Source organism: Giraffa tippelskirchi, chromosome 13, assembly GCF_054371585.1.
Source record: "Giraffa tippelskirchi isolate mGirTip1 chromosome 13, T2T-mGirTip1v1.2.pri, whole genome shotgun sequence".
Lineage (NCBI taxonomy): Eukaryota > Metazoa > Chordata > Mammalia > Artiodactyla > Giraffidae > Giraffa > Giraffa tippelskirchi.
In genome coordinates, this window is record NC_137287.1 from 93,863,503 (window position 1) to 93,887,553 (window position 24,051).

The 24,051-nt window shown below is 55.5% G+C and overlaps 2 protein-coding genes across 10 annotated transcripts; both read left to right on the plus strand.

The window, feature by feature from the left end:
* Positions 1-1,732: 1,732 nt before the first annotated feature.
* ADAM33 (ADAM metallopeptidase domain 33) lies at positions 1,733-18,923 on the plus strand. 9 transcript variants are annotated; one of them, XR_014073689.1, is made up of 22 exons: positions 1,733-2,279; positions 4,495-4,574; positions 6,866-6,942; positions 9,912-9,990; positions 10,184-10,260; positions 10,348-10,537; positions 10,794-10,859; positions 10,953-11,024; positions 11,184-11,350; positions 11,434-11,518; positions 11,605-11,747; positions 12,273-12,450; positions 12,562-12,651; positions 12,890-13,085; positions 13,229-13,337; positions 13,421-13,619; positions 13,708-13,785; positions 13,869-13,977; positions 14,067-14,213; positions 15,375-15,535; positions 15,718-15,792; positions 16,035-18,923. XR_014073689.1 is itself a non-coding variant. In XM_081558886.1 (22 exons), exons 1-21 carry the CDS (start codon positions 2,180-2,182, stop codon positions 15,753-15,755), a joined length of 2,364 nt encoding a protein of 787 aa, XP_081415012.1. In that variant the 5' UTR covers positions 1,733-2,179; the 3' UTR covers positions 15,756-15,792; positions 16,035-18,923. The 9 variants fall into 9 exon arrangements, 3 of the variants coding, with proteins under 3 accessions (XP_081415012.1, XP_081415013.1, XP_081415014.1); XR_014073690.1 differs by having other exon boundaries at positions 15,444-15,535; XR_014073691.1 differs by having other exon boundaries at positions 15,444-15,535; positions 16,038-18,923.
* A 190-nt stretch (positions 18,924-19,113) lies between these two features.
* On the plus strand, positions 19,114-23,677 carry GFRA4 (GDNF family receptor alpha 4). The gene is made up of 6 exons (XM_081558890.1): positions 19,114-19,243; positions 21,576-21,921; positions 22,020-22,129; positions 22,210-22,344; positions 22,904-22,995; positions 23,156-23,677. The coding sequence occupies exons 1-6, from the start codon at positions 19,198-19,200 to the stop codon at positions 23,234-23,236; spliced, it is 810 nt and encodes a 269-aa protein (XP_081415016.1). The 5' UTR covers positions 19,114-19,197; the 3' UTR covers positions 23,237-23,677.
* Positions 23,678-24,051: the final 374 nt, after the last annotated feature.

Below are 24,051 nucleotides of genomic sequence, written 5' to 3' on the forward strand. Positions count from 1 at the left end.
TTCTCCTCCCGCCTTCAATCTTTCCCAGAGTCAGGGTCTTTTCAAATGAGTCAGTTCTTTGCATCAGGTGGACAAAGTATTGGAGTTTCAGCTTTAGCATCAATCCTTCCAATGAATATTCAGGACTGATTTCCTTTAGGATAGACTCGTTGGATCTCCTTGTTGTCCAAGGGACTCTCAAGAGTCTTCTCCAACACTATAGTTCAAGAGCATCAATTTTTTGGCACTCAGCTTTCTTTATAGTCCAACTTTCACATCCATATATGACTACTAGAAAAACCATAGCCTTGACTAGATGGACCCTTTGTTGGCAAAATAATGCCTCTGCTTTTTAATATGCTATCTAGGTTGATCATAACTTTCCTTCCAAGGAGTAAGTGTCTTTTAATTTCATGGTTGCAGTCACCATCTGCAGTGATTTTGGAGCCCCTCAAAATAAAGTCTGTCATTGTTTCCACTGTTTCCCCATCTATTTGCCATGAAGTGATGGGGCTGGATGCCATGATCTTAGTTTTCTGAATGTTGAGCTTTAAGCCAACTTTTTCACTCTCCTCTTTCACTTTCATCAAGAGGCTCTTTAGTTCTTCTTTGCTTTCTGCCATAAGGGTGGTGTCATCTGCATATCTGAGGTTATTGACTGGGAAGAGGCACAGGGAAATTATTTGCGGGTGATGGAAATGTTCTATCTAGACTGCATAAGTGATGACACAGGTGTATAAAGTTATCAAAACTCATCTAACTGTACACTTAAAATAAGTGCATTTTTATTGTGTGTAATAATGTTAATTTTAAAATCCAAAGTAGTAATAATAGAATAGTAGTAATAATCATAAGAATAGTGTTGATGTGGACTTCCCTGGCGGTCCAGTTCCTAAGTCTCCCCACGTCCACTGCAGGGGGCACAGGGGCTCCATCCCTGGTCAGGAACTAAGATCCCCCATGCTCCGGCAGTATGGCCGCTCCCCCCTCCCCCCGCAAAAAAAAAGAATAGTGTTAATGAGATCTCTGATAAGAAGGATATTCAAGGCATATTAACTGGGGGGGAAAAGGTGTAAAAAATATTTAAAAAGAGGGAAAATGTTTGTATTGTCTTGGACATGCAGTAAAATAGTCTAAAAACCTATTCAAGAAAGTAATAATAGCTTTCTGTTGGAGGGGTGTGGTCTGAGCGGATGCGCTGTTCCCTGTACTTCCCACCATACTTCCTGAGGTTTGAATCAGGCCAGCACAGGTTACCCTCCCCACCGCAACTCTTACTAACTGAATTTTGAATTCTCAAAAACAATACATTTGCTTAGAAGTTAACATTCCTGGCTATCAGAACACATGCTACTCGCTATCCAAATTTAGTACTCAGTAAACAAACTTTTAAAAACAAGAAACAAACGTTAACGAGGCCCAAAGGATCCCCCACGTGTGGCAGTCTATGGCTTTGTGCCATTCTTCGCGCCCTGCCCGCCTCCCCCCTATCTGCCACCACCAGGGACACAGGGCTGCCCCACTCTCAGCCCGCCTGTCCTGCTGCCTTCTCTGTGCGGGGCAGGGAACCCCAGGCTCGGGGCGGGCAGGGGCTGGGGTCCCTGTAGCACAGAGGTTAGCTTGGGGCCGTGGCCACACCTGCCTGTCGCGGTCATCCGGGCCTCCCTTCTCTTAGAGGCCGCCAGTCTCTCACCTGGGCAACTCTGGGTAGGACTGGTGGCAAGGTGAAGACTAAGGTCCGCCCCGAGAGATCACGGAGGAGGGCGCTTCTCGAGCAGCCCCGAGCAGCCACAGGTGGCCACTAGCACTGTCTCGGCTTCCCTGCTCGGGTCCTCAAAAGCCTTTCTTTGGGGTCCCTGCCCCATCTCACTTCCCATCCCCACGAGTAGGGGGCCCTCTGAGACCTAAGCTGCGGGCCGGCTCGAGAGGGTCTCCCAAGGGGGGACCGCACAGATTCCCGCCCCCGCCCCTCCGAGCTCTAGGGGGATGGATCTGTCTCCCAGAGGGCACACGCCGCCGGCCTGGGGTCAGGACAGATGGGCGGCGATGGTGGCAGGGGCAGGCGGGGCTCCGCGCGGGGTCCCGCGAGGAGGGGGTGCTAGCGGGAGGGCCGGCTGTATAGGGCGTGGGTCGGCGGCGATCCAGCCGGGGTGGAGCCGGGAGCCGGGAGTCGCAGCGACGACGCTAGGCGCTCACAGCTATGCGTCCGGGGTCTCGGAGAGCTCCAGGGTCGCCCACGATGGGGCTGCTGCTGCTACTGGCACTACCGTGGCCGGTGTGGGGGACCGAGGAGTTTCAAGGTGAGTGGGAGTTCCCCCTCCAGGGTCAGGCGAGGCATTGTAGGGATGGAGGTTCAGAAATCCCCGGGAATCCCGCCGGCCAGGAGGACAGGCCCTGAGGAGGGTTTGGGAAAGTCTCCATAGGAATTGCCCAGGGACTTTCAACTGTGGTTGGGCTGACTTGTCGCCCAAACTTCCACACCCTTCCCAGATGCCCTGTGCCAATGGTTAAGCAGCGTGGCAGGGCCCCTTCCTCTCTGAGTAGCCGCTCAGCACCCCAAGCCCCTCTGGATTCTCTGCTCTTGCCCCAACTACCAGAGTGAAGGTCCCTGGACCTCCATTTCCTAGGGTTCAGCGGGCCTCGGTCCTCCAGGAAGCCCCAGAACACTGGTGCCCTGGAGTCCCTGCTGTGGCCTCACACTAAGGGACTAGCTGTGGCCTCCACACTGCTGCATCATCCCACGTTCACTCCCTCACCCCCCGGCTCTGGGGCAGTGTGTATATTGTTTATACTGTTGCCTTGTTTGGTTAGATAGCAACTGCTTCAAACAGAAGGCGCCTGATAGCAGGGCCCTGGGGGAAGTCTCTAGCTCTGTCTCTTCTCAGAGTGACCCCTCCAAACTCTCTGTGAGATGGGGTTGACAAAAATCTCTCCTGTACATCAAGTGCCTGACCAAGGGGGCAGGAAGGGCAGGGCAGCCTGGCAGGCGTGGGTTCCAGAGCACTGTCCAGGGGTAGGGGTGTCACAGTGAGGGGCACAGAGCTAGGATCTTGCTGTGTTCTGGGATGTGCGTGGGGAGGGACAATACCCCACAGGCCTTTGGGGATGGTCCACAGGCATTCCAGTGCTCCTTCTTCAGCCTGAGGTCTGGGGACAATGAAGGAACCCCTGGGAGGAATGAAGAGGGGCTTTATGCTCCCCAACACCACACTGACTCCTCTGTTTCCACTCCCGTCCACCTAGTCACCACAGTTCCATCTCTGCCTCCTTGCCCCCATCAAGGTACCAATGGCCAGTGTGTGTGCGCAGGGCCAGGAGAAAACCCCCAACCCACACTCACACGTGCACACCTTCCCTTTTCCACCTTGGGAAGCCCAGGGCCAGTTGGATCTAGTTAAATCCTCTCTGGCCTGAGACCCCCACCATGGCTCCCATACATGCACTCCCTGCATTAGCCCTTCAGCCTCCATTCTAAGGCCCTGCACCTCCCTACACCCACCCCCATCTCCTTAATGGCAATTGCTGATCCACTCAAGGAGGACTTGGCAGAGGGAGACTTCCTGGAGCTGTTGCTATCCCAGGTCTTTGATGATGGGGTCTAGAGGCGGAGATGGAGAAGGAGAAAGGAGGTGAGGTGGCCTGGCAGGAGTTGAGCCACTTCCACAGGCAGCCATCTCAGCCTGGTCAGCCCTGGGGGCAGGGCTGGAGGAGGGGTGTTGGGGAGCGGTCAGTTCTGGGAGCTAGGCTTCCCCAGGGACTGAGTGCCAGAGGGGCAGGAAGATTGCCTGCAAGTTCTGGGCAGCCTAAGGTCTGATTCCTTCAGGGCGGGTGTGGGTGTGGTCAGAGTTTCTGGGGCCCACTAAGGGGGACTGGGAGCATTCCAGGCGCCTTCTGAGTAATGCTTGGCTCCTGCAGCCCCCTTAAGCATTCCCAGCCTGGGAGCACTCAGGCTTTGACTCCAAAACAACCCCCATCCCTACCCCCCCACCCCCACAAAGGGGGCTTCTAGGCCATGGTCCCTGGAAGCCCTGCCCCTAGCACAAAGCCCCAGGGGAAGCTCTGGGCAACATCTGGTTGTTGTTTTTCTCAGATGGTGGTAGAGAAACAGGCGTCCTCTCTTCACAGATCTCTCACCCTAAAAGCATTTGCTGCCCCATCTAAAAATACCCAAAGCTACCTCCCATTCCCTTTACCCTCTGTTTTGGGGGCCTTGGTCTCTTCCTGGTGATCTTTGATCCCCGTTTTCCCTTCTCAAGGTCACTAGAGCTCCCGAGTACCCAGCTGAGTTGCTCTTCCCAGACTCCTCTCTCTTCTGCCTCCCTGGCAGCTCCTGGGTTCCAAGCATGCCCCATGGGTAGTCACCATTCTCCAGGCTAAACCTTTGAGTATTGAAGATGAAGTGTCCTGTTCCTGCCTGCTGACATCCTCTAACTCTATCCCTGGGTTGTCTCCAACTTCCCTCTGTCCCTCAGGTCCCTCAGGTCCCTCTTACCCTGTGCTCTGTCCTCACCCCAGGAAACACCCTTGGAAAGCCAGTCATTCTGCATTGGAGCCTGGATGGACGACCCCAGCGCATGGTCACCCTGGAGGAGCCGGTCAGTGCCAGACCATCCCTTCCTGTGTCCAGAGTCTCTCAGCCCCTTTGCCCCTCCCCAGATTTCAGCGTGGCAGTTTTGCTAGGGTCCCTAGAATCCCAGAGTCCTTTAGGCCCCTCCCCAAAGGTTTGGCAGGTGGGGGTGGGAGACTTCTAGATGGAGAGAGGTTGCACACATGGAAGTCATTTTCCAGTTTCCTCTCCCCTACCTCCTCCCTAACCCTCTCTTCCCAGTGTTATTCAGGCCACCCCCACCCCATCAGGCAGAGGTGGAGCCAGAGTTTGTGGAGCCTAAAGTTTTTCAGGGACCTCTTTAAGAAAACACCAAAATATCTTCCTTTTGCAAAGTGACACTGTGGATGCATTGCTGTCCTTGCCAGGGCCCTGTCATTTAGGGGCCTGAAACTTCAACCTCACTGACTCATGCAGGATCTACTCCTACCCTTAGATGCAAGCACACCCTGTTTTGTTTCTTGCGGATGCTCTACCCCAGTCTCCTCCCAAAAGTCATCCATCACACACTTCCGGAATAACCTTGTCCCCATCTGTTATGTGCCTCACAGCTATGCTGAACAGAGCTCAACATCCTTTGTATGCCCATTTCACAAATGGGCAGACTGAAGCCCAGAAAACTTGGAGAAACTGCTCAAGGTCACGCAGCTCTTTAATCCATAAGCCTGAGACCTGCTAAAGTCTGAAAAACTTCAAATCTTTGGCCAATGTCCCCCACGCCTTGAGAGGCCTATTCATCCCGAATTATCAGGAGAGAGAGGACAACCCCACTGTCCAAGCCTGCAAGGAAGAAGGCAGAAGAGCACTGCCATGAAGGCCAGGGTGCCCCCAGGCCCAGCACCTCTCAATCTAGGACCTTCCCTGGGTCCCCCAGACCCCAGGGCCTGAATTCAAGTGGTCAGCATGGTGCTGGCCTGAGATTTGAAACTGTTCCTCACAGGCTGGGGCCACCCTGACTGTAGACCTCCTTCTGGGCCTGGCCTGGGTTGTGACCAAACAGGAGGGGAATGCCAGAGGGGCTTTGCTTTCCCCACTGTCTCTGTCCCTGGGAAGCCTGCCAAGATGAGGACAGCAGACAGCGTGGAGTCGTGTCCTTGAGGCAGGAAACAGCTACATTTCAGGTTGGAGATGGAGTGCGTGGTGAGGGTAGGGTCACCAGAGGGGGAGAAATGAGGACAGCAGGGGCTGCAGAGAACAGAAAGAGGGATGGGAGTGGGGCAAGGGGATGCTTTCCATCTGGACTGCCTCCTTTCCCCAGTCCAGACGTTTCTCCAATAAAACAAGTGGCATTCCAGCCACATGAGCTCATGCTTGGGGCACGGGGGTAGGGGTGGGGCTTTAGGCTGGGGGAAGGGACTATTTGCTCCCCACCTGCAGAGGAAGGGCCCCCCCCCAACAAGACTCTGAGCCTCTTGGCCTGAGGCCCAGGACAGTGCATTGTGGGATAAAAGGGAAGGGCCAGCAAGGGTGAGGGCCAGCATTCCAAAGACGTAGCTGCTCTTCAGGAGGCTCCCAGCTTGATCTAACTCTGGGCCCCCAGCCAGGCTGAGTGGACAAAGAGGGGGCAGATGGGGTACTCCTGCAGGGTGGAAGCAGCAAAGATGGTAGGGAGAAGGAGAGATGGGCAGGCTGGCCCCAGGCTCACCCTCCTGACATCTAGCCGAGAAGAAAGCCAGTGTTTTTCTCTTGGCCTGGGTTGTGGGTCAGGGTTTACTTTCCAGGCTCAGGGAAGCAGGTGTGAGGTGAGCCTGCTAAGGGTGTAGGAAAATTTGGTGGTCGGGGGGGAAGAGTTTGTCAGCATTGGAGGTGGAGGTACTAAGTCTGAATCCTACAGGGAGTGAAGGGAGAGGTTGTGAGGAGGCCCAGGCCGTGGCTACCCCACTCTCCTTCATCAGCGTCTTCAGGACCGCACTGTCCTCCCTGTGTAGAGGGAGCCTTCAGGGCATGAAAGAGGAGGGAAGGCCAGAAGAGCCCAGGGCCCTCAGGCAAGGAATGCCATCTTTCCGAGACCTTCACCTCTCCAGGGAGGATGTGGAGTGAACCTAGAAGGCTCTGTCAAATGGCTGCTGTTAGAACAGACATTCTGAGTTTGGGAACATCTTTGCATGTTCACAACCCACACGCATCCACACCCACCATGGCAAGTGGAGGTCTTCTGCCCTGTGCCTCTGTGCTCTCCCCGTGAACTCCTTTGTTGGCTACCTCTATATTCCTCCTGCTCCCTGGCAGGCAGAGGGCCTGGATGCCCACCCTCTGAGCCCTATACTCCTTCTTGCTCAGGTCCCAAAGCTAGAAGTGAGGCTGGTGGCCTTGGAGGCTGAAGGTCAGGAGCTGCTGCTAGAGCTGGAGAAGAATCAGTGAGTACCAGGCTGGGGAAAGAGCTGGGAGCCAAGAACAGCCCCTCTCTCTGGGGAAGGATCACTGCTGGGGGCAGGGACTGATGGGAGCCCCAGAGGGAGGCTGGATGGGGTGAGAGCCCCAGAGGAGGAGGTGCGGGTTACAAGGAGTCTTGACTGACTCCCTCGAGACTGAAATGGGTATTGAGGCTGGATTCGCTGTGGGGCACATCTCTCATCCCAGCCCCAGAAACGTCTTGTCAGCTTCCTGCCATGAATGAGTGAGCATCACCTGCTGGGTGCTCACAGGGTGTGCTGAGTCAAAAGAGAATCCAAGATGTATTCCAAGAATGGGCAGGAGGTCCAGAAGGCGGGAATGCCAGGCACAAAAGTACAGTGACTACAAAGGTCAAGGCACATTCAGGGGGTAGCAATTTGTTTGGCTTGCCTGGGGAGTCTCATTCTATAGGGAAGGGAGCAAAGAGAAACAAATTTGGGAAGTCCTGGTAGGGCTAGATCACAGAAGGCCATTTTGGTGCTGAGTGTCCAGGATGGTGCAAAGCCAAAGATTTTGAGCTGGTGAATGAACAAGCAGAGCTGGGCTGGGTGAGGTGAGTGTCTAAGATGGAGCGTGGGTTCTTAAAACCATGTTGATTGTATTATCAACATCTCTCATTTATCAAGTGCTTGTTTCATCACAGGCACTGCTCTGAGCACCTTGCTGCTACTGCTACTGCTAAGTCGCTTCAGTCGTGTCTGACTCTGTGCGACCCCATAGACGGCAGCCCACCAGGCTCCGCCATCCCTGAGATTCTCCAGGCAAGAATACTGGAGTGGGTTGCCATTTTCTTCTCCAGTGCATGAAAGGGAAAAGTGAAAGTGAAGTCGCTCAGTCATGTTCGACTCTTAGCGACCCCATGGACTGTAGCCTACCAGGCTCCTCCGTCCATGGGATTTTCCAGGCAAGAGCACTGGAGTGGGGTGCCATTGCCTTCTCCGTCTGAGCACCTTACATACACATTTTTTATTTTCCCCCATGCACTGAGAACAAACGCAGGTTCCACTATGCCTAACTATAGTTTCTCTGGGGTTCAATATCCCCATGTGTTAAGAGGTGATCACATCACCTCCTCCCTAGGTTTGAGTGTGTGGGTGGAGTGGGGAGCAAAGCTGGAGGAGGAGGAAAGACTGGGAAATGGAGAAGCAGGCATCACAAGTCTTTGGGGGCAGTTTTGGGGTAAAGAGGTCAAGGTGGAGAGGGATGAAGGATTTTCTTCAAAGAGAAATTGACTGATGGTTGATCCATCTTGGTGGGAAGGATGCTGGTGAGGTGAAGCCTGAAGATGAAATCACTACTTGAGTGGGGTCTGGAGAAGGAGAGGAGGAGGATCCCTCTCACATGGGTGGGATCTGCAAGTGTGATTTCTGTTTTCTCTGGAATTAGGGGGTGAGCCTCAGTGAAGGACAGCTGGGGAGATATGTAGGATCTGGGGGCCTGAGGAGATCTGAAGGAACTTTGAGTGGGAGGAGGTGCTGATGTAATAATAGAAATAAAGTGCACCATAAATGTAATGTGCTTGAATCATCCCCACACCATCCCACCCCCACCAACCCCACCTCACCCTTGTCCATGGAAGAATTGTCCTCCATGAAACCGGTCTGTGGTGCCAAAAATGGTGGGGACTTCCTGGGCTAGAGGTTTTCCAGATATCCAACAAGGGTAGGCAGCAGCCTGAGCCACCTACGGAGTTCACACTTCCTTGGCTCCAAGGTCCACCTTCTTGGCAGTGTTTCCTGACTCCTGTCCTCCTGCCCAGTCTCTCTAATACCCCTGACCTGTGGATCCAGCTGCCTGCCACAGGTCCCATGAGAACCACAAACTTTCCCCTGTTCCTGCTCCTCCCTGATGCTCCCCACACTCCCATATCCACATCTAAGCCATTACCAAGACTCCTTCCTGACCTTCACTTGCTCCCTCTAGCCCAAAATTTTTCAGAGCTAAGCAATACACACTCACTCCTGTCCCTTCTCTAAGAGACACCATGAAAGTGAAAGTCGCTCAGCCGTGTCTGACTCTTTGGGACCCCATCCATGGAATTCTCGAGGCCAGAATACCAGAGTGGGTAGCCTTTCCCTTCTCCAGGGGATCTTCCCAACCCAGGGATCAAACCCAGGTCTCCCGCATGGCGGGCAGATTCTCTATCAACTGAGCTATGAGGGAAGCCCATATAAGACACACCTTGGCTGCTTCTTAAGTGCTAGCCCTGTGCCTCACTCATCAGTTCAGTTCAGTTGTGTCTGACTCTTTGCGACCCCATGGACCGCAGCATGCCAGGCCTCCCTGTCCATCACCAACTCCCAGAGTTTGCTCAAACTCATGTCCATTGAGTCGGTGATGGCATCCAACCATCTCATCCTCTTCTCCTCCTGCCTTCAATCTTTCCTAGCATCAGGGGCTTTTCACATGAATCAGTTCTTCACATCAGGTGACCAAAGTATTGGAGTTTCAGCTTCAGCATCAGTCCTTCCAATGAATATTCAGGACTGATTTCCTTTAGGATGGACTGGTTGGATCTCCTTGCAGTCCAAGGGACTCTCAAGAGTCTTTTCCAACACCACAGCTCAAAAGCATCAAAAGACATTACATTACTTTGCCTCACTCATGCTGCTAAGTTGCTTCAGTCGTGTCCGACTCTGTGCAACCCCATAGACGGCAGCCCACCAGGCTCTGCCGTCCCTGGGATTCTCCAGGCAAGAACACTGGAGTGGGTTGCCATTTCCTTCTCCAGTGCATGAAAGTGAAAAGTAAAAGTGAAGTCGCTCAGTCGTGTCCGACTCTTAGCGACCCTATGGACTGAAGCCTACCAGGCTCCTCCGTCCATGGGATTTTCCAGGCAAGAGTACTGGAGCTACTCAATTAGCATTTAGGGAGGAAGATCAGAGGGTGAGGCAGGGCTGGATTAGGTAATTTCTGCAACACCCCCTCCCAGCAGGCTGCTGGCCCCAGGATACACAGAAACCCACTACAGCCCAGACGGGCGGCCGGTAGTGCTGTTCCCCAACCACAAGGTGAGATGCTTCCAAGGGCCCCGAGGACAGGGTGAGAAATGCTGGGGAATGCACCCCTGAGGGCCTCTCCACCGTTTCCCCCTTCTCCTCCTGTTCTAAGGAGACGCTAGAGCTAGTCCCCCACCATGCTTTCTTTCTTGCCCCTCCACTTCGGCCCTGGCTGAGATTTGGAGCTGGGTCCTTTGCTCTCCAGGATCACTGCCACTACCATGGGCATGTGAGGGGCTTCCCGAACTCCTGGGTGGTCCTCAGCATCTGCTCTGGGATGAGGTGAGGAGTTCTGGGGGAGGGGGCTGGGCCTGGGGCTAGGGAAAGATGTCCCCTGACTGCCCTCCCCTGCACCGCTTTGCACCCTAGGGGCCTGATCACACTCAGCAGCAACGCCAGCTATTATGTGCATCCCTGGCCAGCTGGGAACTCCAAGGACTTCTTGACCCATAGCATCTTCCGGGTGGAGCAGCTGTTCGGCGGGAAAGGAGCCTGTGGCCACAGGGACCCAAGGGACAAAAGGGACATGACCAGCCTTTCGTGTGCCACCCAGAGCAGGGTCAGGGGCATGGGCAGGGGTGGGAATGCAGTATGCAAAGCCCTTTAAAATCAGAAGAGACAGGAACAGTGCAGCCCCAATTTAGGGCCTCCTGTCCTGATATTTTTATTTGGAAGCTGAAGGAACAAATTCTAGCAAAATATTTTAGGGTTAACTCTGTGCTCTCTGAGAACTGAGGTTGGTGGTCAGGTTTCAAGCCGGGCAGCCTGCCACTCAGGATCACCATTGCCACCCTCTCACCCCGCCCCCCCCCCAGGAGAGGCGGGAGTCCCTCCAGAGCCCGAGGTACCTGGAGCTGTATATAGTGGCGGACCACACCCTGGTGAGAGGAGCCCCAAGGGGGTTGGCGAGCCTGGTTGGGGTCAGTTCAGCCTGTTGTCACACCGCCGCCGCTGACGTATCTCTGCCTCTCTAGTTCTTGACTCAGCACCGGAACTTGAACCACGCCAAACAGCGTCTTCTGGAGGTCGCCAATTATGTGGATCAGGTTGGGTCGGCAGGGAGAGAGCCCTTCTGGGGGTGACTGCGACGGGGCAGACTTGGAGATAGGGAGGGGGAACGGAGGGGAGAAAAAAGGGGTGCTCCCATGGAGGAGCCCGGGCACCAAAGTGGTGCTCCGCTTCAGCCTGCTCCCCTGCGCCCGCAGATTCTCAGGACTTTGGACATTCAGGTGGTGCTGACCGGCCTGGAAGTGTGGACCGAGCAGGACCAGAGCCGCGTCACCCCAGACGCGAACGCCACTCTGTGGGCCTTCCTGCAGTGGCGCCAGGGGCTGTGGGCGCGGCAGCCACACGACTCTGCTCAGCTGCTCACGTGGGTGCCACCTACCCCCACGCGGTCCCGGCCGGGCGGCTCGGACTCCCGGCCCGCAGGGTCACGCCGCGCTCCGCTCTCAGGGGCCAAGCTTTCCGGGGCGCCACAGTGGGCCTGGCGCCGGTCGAGGGCATGTGCCTCGCGGAGAGCTCTGGAGGCGTGACCACCGTGAGCACCACCTGGTACTGAAGCGGGAGGAGAGGTGCTGGGGGTGGTCCTCGCAGCCCGCAGTGACCGTAGCCATGCCCTCCCAGGACCACTCGGAGTTCTCCATTGGTGCTGCAGCCACCATGGCCCACGAGATAGGCCACAGCCTCGGCCTCAGTCACGACCCCCACGGCTGCTGCGCGGAGGCAGCGGTGGAGCAGGGCGGCTGCGTGATGGCGGCGGCTACCGGGTATCCGCGCGGGGCCTGGGTGCGGGGGTGCGGGGGTGCGGGGGAGGTGTAGCGGGGGCGGGGCTGCCGGGCGGGACCTGGGCTTTCCTCTGCTGCCTTTCTGCGGGAGAAATGGTTATCCCTGTTTCTTCCGTGAAATCGGGATGATGGTAACAGTTCTCGTCCTAAAGCAGGCAAAATGGATTCCCATGATGTGATAAATTATTTTCGGAACAACCTTTCGAGGTGACTCCAACCCCGGGAAGAGTGGCGCTGGGTCGGGATTTGACCTTGGGTCCTGGGCTGCTCGCTCTTGGCGTCACACCCTCCTGCCTCGCGCTCGCTGTGTGACTTTGCGCTAGTTACTTACCCTCTCTGGGTTCTGCCTCTAGAGAATTCGAGCTGTCCGTCGCGCAGGCGGTGTCTGCGCATCTACCGGCTGCGTGGCCAAGCACCAGTGTGCTGGGGGGGGGGGGGCGGGGATTGAAGACATGCAGGGGTTGGCGGGGTGGTCTCCGCACGCCCGACGCCCTCCCCCGCCCGTAGGCACCCGTTCCCGCGCGTGTTTAGCGCCTGCAGCCGCCGCCAGCTGCGCGCCTTCTTCCGAAAGGGAGGGGGCGCTTGCCTCTCCAACGCGCCAGACTCCGGGTTCCCGGTGCCGCAGGCGCGCTGCGGTAACGGCTTTGTAGAAAAGGGCGAGGAGTGCGATTGCGGCGCCGGCCAGGTGGGGTCCGCAAGACCAGCCCCGGGGGACCAAACTGGCTCCCGCCCGCCCCCTCCCCGGAGGTCTGGCGCTGCACCCTCACCTGGTCCCTCCTCGCCTTTCCGGCTCCAGGAGTGCCCCGACTCCTGCTGCCTTGCCCACAACTGCTCGCTGCGTGCGGGGGCCCAGTGCACCCACGGGGACTGCTGCGCACACTGCCTGGTGAGGGTATGGGAGGCTCCGGGGTGAGGGTTGGGGGCACTTGGGAACCGGCCTGTTGGTCTTGGCTAATTGGCGCCCTCGGGTTCCCTTGCGGGTGCTGGCTCTGCTCTGTGCATGGGTTCTCCTGAACTTACCCACCGGGCTCTCCCGTGTCTGATTGGCGCTCTCGATGTGAAGCACTGTTCGCTGTCTCTCTCTATGCCTCGCCACCTTCCCTTCACCCGGGGCACCTACGTAGCTGAAGCCGGCGGGCACGCCATGCCGCCCGGCTGCGGGCGACTGTGACCTCCCAGAATTCTGCACCGGAGCCTCCCCTTATTGCCCGCCGGACATTTACCTACTGGACGGCTCGCCCTGCGCCAGAGGCCGCGGCTATTGCCGGGACGGGGCGTGTCCCACGCTGGAGCAGCAGTGCCAGCAGCTCTGGGGGCCTGGTGAGACCAGGAGCGCGCGCTCCGCCCCCCATCCGCAGTTCTTCGCTGCTTGGTGTTCTAGGGGAGGTGGGCGGGGGGAAACTGAGGCAGAAGGGACGTGGCTCCAGGCTGGGCTGTCCCCAGTCCGGCCCCTGCTTCCTCAGGCTCTCGCCCAGCCCCGGAGGCTTGCTTCCAGGTCGTGAACTCCGCGGGAGACGCCCAGGGGAACTGCGGCCAGCAGGGCGATGGCAACTTCGTGCCCTGTGCGCAGAGGTGGGGAACGGAGGGAAAAGGGAAGCTGGGGAAGAGGTTATGGAGAAACACCACGCGGTTTGACTACCTCTGCTTCTCCCTAGGGATGCGCAGTGTGGGAAACTGCAGTGCCAGGGCGGGGAACATAGCGCACTGGTGCCACACGCGGTTCCGGTGGACACCACCGTATACCTCGGCAGCCGCGAGGTGACTTGCAGGGGAGCTTTCGTGCTGCCCGGTGCCCAGCTGGACCTGCCTGACGTGGGCCTGGTAGAGGCAGGCACCCAGTGTGGACCTAGAATGGTGAGCCCTGCCCACCCAACCCCTCGCCACCACTTGAGTCCCAAAGGTCAAAGCCTCACTCACTGCCCACTGCCCACATTGCCCATAGGTGTGCCAGGAAAGGCGCTGCCAGAACACTACCTTCCAAGAGCTGGAGCTCTGCCTGATGGCCTGCCATGGCCGTGGGGTGAGTGGCCTGAAAGGTGTGTGTGGGTTGACCCTGGGAGTCCCCAATCTCATGGGACCCTCCTTTTCTCTTTTCCTCTGCAGGTTTGCAATAGTAACCGTAATTGCCATTGTGCTCCAGGCTGGGCTCCGCCTTCCTGTGACAAGCCAGGGTTGGGTGGTAGTGTGGACAGCGGTCCTGTGCGGCCTCAAAGTGCGCCCATGGTGGTTGCGGGGAGGGAGGGCAGGTGGGGAGGAGCCATGTGGTGCACTCAGGACTCAGACGTACCCTGACCTCCGCAGACCACGACACCTTCACGCTGGCGGTGATCCTTAGCTCTGTGCTGCCTCTGCTCCCCGGGGCTGGCCTGGCCTGGTGCTGCTGCCGCCATCCAGGACTCTGTCTCCAACAATGCTTCTGGGGCTCAAGGAGGGACCTCATGTGCGTGGGTAGGCACTGAGGTCTAAGGTTCTGCTCCTCAGAGCGCTGCTGGACCTGGCGTAGCTGGGGTGGGGTCTGTTGCCCTCAGGTGCAGAGAGGCAGGCAGAAGCAATGGAAAGAAGCCTTGAGCAGAAGGCCCCAGTGGTCTTCCAGTGAAGCCAAAGGTTTAGGTCCATGCAGGGCCCCCACGGCCCCCATTACTGCGGTTCAGTACCCCTTTTCCATGTCTCCTGTTTCTCGCACCAAGAGGCTGCTTTATCCTTGGCTCTACCCTGTTTTTCCACCAGCTCATAGTGCAGCTCCTGCTCCACTGTGCTCTTCAAGGCCTCTCATTTCTCTTTCATGAGCTTTCAGCCCTTTGACATTTCCTCTGCCTAAACCTCTGCTGTTACCCACTTCAAGTTCCCAAATGCTGGGGCCAACACACCTTTCTTTTCCTTGTCACTGGGCAGCTATGGTGCTGGCTGCCTTGTGCCAACGGCCTGCCCCTAACACAGGGCTCCATGACCTGGGATGAGGGCCACATGATACCAAGTATTGTCAGTCTAGGGCTGCCTCCTCACTGGGTGTTGGGCAAGGCAGGCGCCCTTTGACCACATCTGACACAGCCTGCCCTTGGGAACATTCTGGGCAAAATGAAGGAGAGGGCATGGTTTGGACTGGAGATGGGGATATAGGGCATCCCAAATGGGAGCAGGGCACAGCTGCAAGGGCTTTGACACAATGAGTGTTGATTGTGGGTCTGTGAGCAGAGGATCAAGGTGGTCAGAACTTGGTGTGTCATCACTGGGGGCTTACAGGAGGCAGCGACTACATGTCACCTGGTAAAGTATTGAGACTGTTGTTTCAAAGATATCAAAGGAAGTGGTAAGGCCCTGGAAGATGAGGTGTGAGCAGCTGAGCATAACTAAGAGTCATCGAGGGCAGCAGGGCCACCCAAGAGCAAGCAGCACAGACACGGGTACCACTGGGAGAGGAAGTCCATCCCTCTTTGGGACCTGAGTGACATCAACATCTTGAAGATGTTGGGGTGTGCCAGAGTTTGGGGAAAATGTCAGGGTTGGAGAGAGAAAGTGTCCAAGGCCCTGGGAAGCATAAGTCTCTAGGGTTCCCCTCGAGGGAGCAGGAAGCGAGCTGGAGAGTGACCTGGGTCCAAGTCTCTACCACAGGGAAGCAACCCCAGGGTGCCATGCTGATGGTTGCCGTCTCAGTCTCCTGGTCTCTTACCCGCTGCGCAGATCCAAAGATGGCCCACGCAGAGGCCACCTTCTGGGCAGCAGTCACCCAATGGAGTTGGGCCTGACAGCCCCTCGAGAGCCCCAGCCCTTGGGTGAGTGAGGCACGGTAGGAGATGGGGAAAGAAGGGAAGGGATGGGCTCTTGTCTTCTCTTTCCAGCCGGGCCCTTCCCCTCCACCTAGCACCCAGTCACCTTGAGCCCTGTGCTCCACCCTGCACCAGGGACTCTTGTCACCTTTGTTCACAGCACTCTTCCCCCACCTATTGCTTCCCAGACCTTGAGAACTCTGCCAGAACCCAACAGCCACCTTGAGAAGCCGGTTCCTCATAGCCCTGCTTGCACCCCTAAGGTAGGTGGGGCCCTCCCCCTCCCATAGTTCATTTGTCCTCCTCTAGCCCCTCATCTCACAGTCCCTGACTCTGAGGTTTTTGAACTTGGTACATTATGGAAATGAGACAGACCTTGTGGAGAAGCTGTTGTCTGAGGCCAGTTGCTGGAGGTCCCTGGGATGGGAGGAAGCAGTTCTATGGTTTTCCCTGAGGGAGGAGAAAGGGTCCCAGACCTTCTCTGGAACCTCTACTTCATTCTCAGCAGGTAGAGTCCAAAAGCCAAGATCCTGTCTCTGGTGAAGTGACTCCTGACATGAGAAGACTTAAGGACAGGTGGCTACTGACTGCCACTCCAAGGAACTCCGACCCCCAGAGGAAGAGCCAGCAACTCAGCTGACTTCTTGCACCTTCAAAATTTCTTCCCTGAGTTACTGCCATACCATCTACTCCAAGACCCTGGAACCTCATCAGAATTTGCACAATGCTGTCCGCAGTCTTCAGGGCTCTGGGATCCTCTTAGAGTACACCTTCCCCTGTAAGCAAGAATCCATCCGACCCAGGAGTGAAGGCCAATTAGTCACTGACCTCCTGTCACTAGGGGGCACTGGGTCATGCTGGGCACCCAGACAGGCCTCTGTCCCAGGAGTCTGGTGGTGGTGTTGTTGCTGTTCAGTCCCCCAGTTGCCTCTCTTTGCGACCCCATGGACTGCAGCACCCCTGGCCTCCCTGTCCCTCACCACCTCCTGGAGTTTGCCCAAGTTCATGTCCATTGCACTGGTGATGCTGTCCAGTCATCTTATCTTCTGATGCCCTCTTCTCCTGCCCTCGATCTTTCCCAGCATCAGTGACTTTTCCAATGAGTTGTCTGTTTGCATCAGATGACCAAAATAGTAGAGCTTCAGCTTTAGCATCAGTTCTTCCAGTGAATATTCAGGGTTCATCTCCCTTAAGATTGACTGGTTTGATCTCTTTGCAGTCCAAGGGTCTCTCAGGAGTCTTCTCCAACACCACACTTTGAAGGCATCAATTCTTTGGCACTCTGCCTTCTTTGTGGTCCAGCTCTCACAACTGTACGTGACCACTGCGAAGACCATAGCGCTGACCATATGGACCTTTGTCGGTAGAGTAATGTCTCTGCTTTTCAACACTGTCTAGGTTTGTCATAGCTTTCCAAGAAGCAAGAAGCAATCGTCTTTCTGATTTCATGGCTGCAGTCACTGTCCAGTTCAGTACAATGCAGTTTAGTTCAGTCACCTGAACGGAACTGTATAAAAGGAGTCTGTTACTCATACTTTATTCAGACCTAGCTCTTAGGAGGGCAGTGACTGCTGGGCCAGAAGCCTGGACCCCAGGGGCCCTATATTTCAGACTGAATCCACTTCCCTGGAACCTGACCCCTGCAAAACAAACAAAATCCTTGGAACTTCCCTTTCTCCATCCTATTCTCTCTTGTCCCTCAGATGCATCCTCCGCCCCACCCCATTCCTAGTCCTCAGGTGAGATTTTAGAGGAGCTTGGGGCTGCTGCAGTCCCCTCACTTTGGATGTTAATCAACCCCTCCTCCACTCCATGGGAGGGAACAAAGGAAGCAATTTTGGAGGGGACTTCAAAGAAGTCAGAAGAAAGCCATGTGGCCCTTGGCCCTCTGTGAGTCTTCTCTGTCTGTAAATTCAACACCATGGGACTCCCTGAGGGTGACAAAGGATGGTGTCTGGAGCCTCGGATGACAGCCAGGCCCCAGAGGTACTGGGCACAGGATGGTGTTGCCTTGCTTGAATGATCCCTTGGCTCCACCTCTCCTGCCTCCCTGGACACTCTCAGCAGCCATTTCCTCTCTCCCCTTGCTTCATACAAGAGTTGCTTAGTCACCTTCTTTATCAACTAGATATTGCTCTATAACAAAACCACCCCAAAACTTAGTAGCTTAAAACAATAATCAATTCTGTGAGTTAGCAAATTAGGTTGAACTCAGCTGCTGGTTTGATTGGTCTCAACTCACCTCACTTATACATTTGCAGTCAACTGTTGGCCACTGCTTTTGGGGTTGGCTGGCTTTTGGGTAGGAGCATGGGGAGAGTGGGCTCTGTGTCTCTCATTTTCCAGGAGGCTAGCCCAGGCCTGTTCACAAACAGCTGGGGAGGGTTCTAAGAGAGCAGGACCAGGATTAGAGTGAAACAAGGGAGGCACTTACCTTGGGCACAAAGAAAGTAATCAAGATAAGTAATATTTTAATGTAATATTTTGTAAAGATCAAAATTAATACAAAAGTCCATGATGAGCAAAATAACAAAATTTTAAGACAGGATCAGTTACCATACCAAGGCTTTTAGGAAACTGAAACAAACAAACAACAATCTGTAGTTGTGATCTTGAGACAAGTACCTCACTCACTTCCTCCTGCAGAAGAGCATGTGGAAGCTTGCCAGGCTTCTTGAGAGTCCATGACCGGCACATTTTACTTCCATAACATTCTGTTGGTCCAAGCAAGTCATAGGATTCCAGGGGTTGGGAGGTAAACTCCACTTTTACTCCAGGGAGGAGCAGCAAAATCACATTTCAGAAGATGTGAAGAGTTGGAAAATGTTTGCAATCACTCACTAGCAGCAGAGTAGCAGCCTCACGGCTCAGGCCTTGCCTTCACTCTACCAGTTAAAGGCACTGAATGAGAGTGTTTGCTAAAGCCCCCTCCTAGGTTCTCTGTGGGATTCTGATTCATAGAGATGACAAAACAATGACACACAGAGGTTAGTGCCATTGAAAGAAGTTTTTATCGCTTACAGTTCCCTCAAGAAGGGGGGTGCCCACTGAGCAGAGGCAGATAGGGAAGCACCCAGTTTGTAAAGAAAGACTGAGGAACTGCCAGATTGGAAGAAACTAAGGCAACATTGACCACTAAGTGCATCGTGGGATTCTGGATGGGGTCTTGAAACAAAGGACATAAGTGGAAAGACTGGGGAAATGCAAAGGGATTTACAGTTAAGTGTCTTGTACCAACGTTAATTTCCTTGTTTTAATAACTGTACTATGGTCAGGTAAGATGGTGATGTTAGGGGAAACTGGGTGAAGGATATAAAGGGAGCACTAGCATTTTTGCAGTGTTGTAACTTTTCTGTAGGTCTAAATATCAGCTAATAAAAAGTCAAAAATAAAATTATAAAAGGAGAAGAATTATGTTGTTTCATAAATTTAATAGTTTTGTATGGGAGAGACAAGGTCAAGTGGCTCCCAGTTCTATCTGAAGGTGCAGCCTGGGTGGGGACTCAGTGAGGGCGGGAATCATTCCCAATGCAAAGGCTCCTCCCACCAGAGGAATAGTCAGCATAGACACCTAGGTTTCCATCACTGTGGCCTAGGAGTGCTGGGAAGGAGGCACCTGTCTGACAGGGGCTCTGCCTCCAGTCGTCTGCTCCTGTTTGCTGCCCAGCATGGCCAGCTGCTTGGTACCCGCACTGCTGTTGCTACTGCTTCTAGGTGAGTGGCTGCCTCCCTCCAGACCTCTCAACCTTAGCTTCTCTGTTCCTGATCTTCCTTGATCCTCAAGAAAAAGCTGGGAGCACAAAAAGGTGATTCTAGGAAAAGCCAAAATGCAGGAAGAGGCACCAGTGAGGTTTGAGGACACACACACAGCACCCTGCCTCCAGCTTTTGGGCCCCACGGAGCGGAGCCATGGCCTCCCAAATCTCGTCTCGGTAACTTTGCCCCAGGAACTTTCTTTTTCCTATTGCCTGCCCTCCCGCCTCTATTACCCTTCTCCCAGGCCCAGCCCTCCACCTTCAGTCTTGCAACTTCACACTGATTCCTTGCCCTGCATCCTCAATGTTTCCATGCCATGCATCTGCTGTTCCAACCACCTGGACTATCCCTCCCCAACTTGGGGCATCATGGAGGGAGGGGGTCACTTTAACAGGTGGTGTAGGGTAGGGAGAATGGAGAAGGTGAAGGAGATCTTGGAGCTGAGATGTGCTGTTTTGAAGGGTGCTCCTGATGGAGGGAAACAGGTAAGCAAAGAACAGAAATGGCACCAAGACCATAGGAGACACTAGGAGCTAATGTGTGTGGCTGAGGCCTGGGGTGTGAAGGCTTGGCTGGGAGAGAAGGGCAATGTTTATCTGCTGCTCTGAAGTCCTGGAAGGAAGGGAAGGAGCTTGGGGTGAGGGAGCAGAGAGGAGAGAGAAAGGAAAGGCCAATGCCAGAGAGGGCCCTGCTCCCAGATCTGAGGTAGGAAATACCCCACTACACACACACACACACACACACACACACTCAGAAATAAATGGGTGCTGAGCCAGGCTGGGAAACTTCCCTCAGACTTTGGGGCCAGAAGACTTCTCATCTGAGGAAGGCTCCTGGAAGCAGAGAGAACCGAGGGGCAGGGGAAGCCTGTTTTGGTGCTCTAGAGGGGAGGGGCTGCCAAATTCCTCCAGAGACTCTAGCTTGGCTGGATTGATTTTTATTTTTTATTTAAAACAATTTATTTATTTTTGGTTGTGCTGGGTCTTTGTTGCCACGCACAGGCTTTCACTAGTTGTGGCGAGTAGGGGCTACTCTTCTCTTGCAGTGCACGGGCTCAGGAGTTGTGGCAGGTGCAATCGTTTTGGACCAGGGATTGAACCCGTGTACTCTGCACTGGCAGATGGATTCTTATCCACTGGACCACCAGAGAAGTCCCTGGCTGGATATAGATGCCTATGGCATTTAGTGCCCATGGCACTTCTGGACAAAGCTCACTCTGTGCCCAACAGACCCCTGGTATGTGATGGGGCTGTTCCAGGCACACTCTCTGTCCACAATGGAATGCCCTATGGCTAAGGACTGAGCCCCATGGCCTGCCATCTGGGACTTCTCTTGAATCCACACCCCACAGCCAGGACTAAATGACTCCAGTACCTGAGCCTTTGCCAGAAATCCCTCTTTTACTTGGCTGGTGGAGAGGAGAGAGGCCAGGGGGAAGCCAAAGTCCATCTAGATGGGGCAGCACCGGTTAGATCGGTAAGAAGGGAGCAGTAGAAGAGATTGGAGGGGGAAGATGCAGAGGCAGGAGGATGCGCTAGAGACCGTCAAGAAGGAAGGGAACCAGAAAACTATAGGTCACTCGAGGGGTCTCGAAGGCAGAAGGGAAAGGAGGGGAAGAAGACAAGTCCCAGCATGTCAAAGAAAGGAAGAGGAGCAGCCACTGTGCTCAGTGCCATGTCTTTACATTAATTCTATTTTTATGATTTATTTTTGGCTGCACTGGGTCTTTCTTGCTGTGCCGGGAGCTTTCTCTAGTTGCCTTGGGCAGGCTTCTCTTATTGCGGAGCATAGGCTGTAGTGCGCTCAGGGGCTCAGCAACTGCGGCTCCGGCGTTCGAGACATAGCTGCTCTGGGGCATGTGGGATCCTCTTAACCTCTGGACCTCGGCGCCATTTCTGATAAGTCTGCATTAGCCAGGTCCCCAGAAGCCTTGCTGTTTTCCATGTCAGGTGGGGCCCAGGACAATGGGAAGAATCTCAAGGACCCTTCTTTGGATGGGTGAGGGGTGGCGCCTGGGGAGGATGGGTCTCAGCTTTTGGGGGAGGCCAGCCAGGCCCAGCCTCGACGCTCCGCATTCACCGCAGACGTGCTGCAGGAATGCCCAGAGGCCGCCGCTGACCATCCCTGCAACGGTAGGCCAGCCAGTGCCAGTCGCTAACGCCTTTGGGTCACATTCTGCCCACCTCGAGTTTTGAGCACCCCGCATCTTCTGAGGCCCTGTCCCGGAAGCGGGGGTGAAGTGTGCGTGTAGGGCACGCCAACAACCGCAGCATACCCGCTTCCCCACCAGGATCGCGGAGCTCTGTAGCACCGAATCCATGCGTGGATGCGGCCGACGCGTGCACCGCCAACGCGCGGTGCCATCGGCTGCGCACCGCGTACGTGGCGCAGTGCTTGGGTCGCGCCGCGCCAGGGGGCTGCCCCCGCGCCCGCTGCCGCCGCGCCCTGCGCCACTTCTTCGCCCGCGGGCCGCCCGCGCTTACCCACGCACTGCTCTTCTGCCCTTGCGGCGGCCCCGCGTGCGCAGAGCGCCGGCGCCAGACCTTCGTGCCCTCCTGCGCCTTCTCAGGGCCTGGCCCGGTGCCACCTTCCTGCCTCGGGCCCTTAGACGCCTGCGAGCACAGCCGGATCTGCAGGTGCTGGAGGAGGTGGAGTAGAGGGAGGGAGCGGGACGCGCGGGCGGGGGTCGCAGCCACTCGTAGCCCACTCACAGCCTTCCGGCCGCGCGGCGCAGGCCCCGCCTCCTGGCCTTCCAGGCCTCCTGCGCGACCACAGCCAGCAACCCTGACGGCTGCCTCCGAGACCAGGCCCCCAGCTGCCTGCGCGCCTACGCCGGCCTCGTGGGTATGCACCGCTCGGAGGGGATCTCCCGGGGATGCCTCCGCCTGGATGGGCCAATTACCATGCTTTCGGGGTCTCGCCAGGCACAGCCATCACGCCCAACTACGTGGACAACGCAAGCGCGCGCGTGGAGCCCTGGTGCGACTGCAGAGCCAGCGGAAATCGGCATGAGGAATGTGAAGTCTTCCGGGGGCTCTTTACGAGGAATCGCTGCTTGGGTGAGGGGCCCGGGAGGGGCGGGGCCCAGGAGGGGAAGGACTCCAGTTGGCCCTTACTGCCCCATCCCAAGCTCCTTGGCTGGCGGTGAGGAAACTGAGGCCCGTAGCGGAAGCGACGCAGACCCACTTCCTTGCTTCTGCCACTTCTGAGGCGGTTCCATCCTCCAGGCACTGCCAACTCCCCCCATTAATAGTCTTGCCTTTCTAGTCTGAATAGCTGAGTGGACCTGTCTAGGAGTTAGGGAGTCTAAGTTTGAAGCCTAACCCTGCCACTTACTAGCTGAGAGTTAGTTAACTCCTCTAAGCCTTTTTATGTTCATCTGTAAAATGGGGGTGATAATTGTCATGCTTCCGTAAGGAGAGAAGACTGCAGTTTGTAAGGCACTCTTAACACAGCTGTGTTTAGCATCGTCCATCCCGAAAGCCTTGCAGATGTCCTCTCTTCCCATATCTGCCTGGGGAGGACCCATGCAGGATGCCAAGGGTCTCAGTTTGTCCTTGAGGAGCTGGGCCCTGTGCTAGGGTTTCTCAGCCAAGCCCACCCTGCATCCCTCCATAGAGAGTGCCATACAGACCTTTGACAGTGGGTGGCCCCCATTCCTACGTAACCAACTGGACTCCCACCAGGACCCTGAGCAGAGTCTCCTGCAGGTAGGTGCAGACAGGGGATGGTGAGCTGACAGCCCCTGCACTGCCTTCTTCCATGGCAAGTGGGCGTAAATGGAGGCATGAATGCCCTGGGAGGGTGGGGTTGGCAGAGAGTAGAACCGGGCTTCTCTCTCAGGTCCACACTCTGCTCCCACCTTCCAAGGTCTCTACTGCAGATGCACCCCTGGAAGGGAGCTCTCTGCTCTCCACACTTCTTGTTCTGGCTCTCCAGTCCCTGCTCTGAGTTGGACAGCAGACCTTGGACAACTGTCCCACCCTGCCTGGGATATTGGACCTCATTGGTGGCCTACTGCCCGACTGAAAAGGGACTGGCTTGTCTCCTAAGCTGGCCCACTGTTCTTGCTCTACTGCTCTTTGCAGATCTGGACACTTTTTATCATGCTCTGAGGAGTACATCTGAACAGACTTATAGGCAAAACTCCCTCTGGTACTCCAGCAATTTATGGCATCCTCCTAGTCAGGCACCACCCATCATGATAAACACCTGCACCCCATAACTAACATTGGCAGATTGCTTCCTGTCCTTGATATGCTGCTTGTTGGACACCACCTTGAGTGAGAATCCAGTTCCCTGCATTGCACTGGCCATATAGCCATCTTCCCTGTGGTTCAGCCTAGCACTAGGACTGACACCCATAACTCAATAAATCCGTGTGCACTGAGACTGGCCCTGTTGTCATGTGATCTATGTTCTGGGAGCCGGGAAACCAAGGTCAGCTGCAGGGTGTGCGTCTGCTGGCCTCTGTGACCTTGGATGGCCTCAGAACCTCTCCAGGCATCATCTTCTCAGGACCTGTGGATGCTGAACTGAATCAACTATCAGGTCCAGTGCCGGGGATTTTGGTTACTTGTTCTTTCATTCTCTGCTAGTCATCAGATAAAGAAACTACATTTCCCTTGCAGGTAGGGGGTGGTCGGTGACACAGTTCTAGCCAGTGAGTGAAATTCACAGATAAGGCTGCCAGGAGAGCTCTTTAAAAAGGAACAGACTTCCTGACTGGGGCCCTTCAGCCTCTGGCCTCAGCTCTTCCCTCTTCT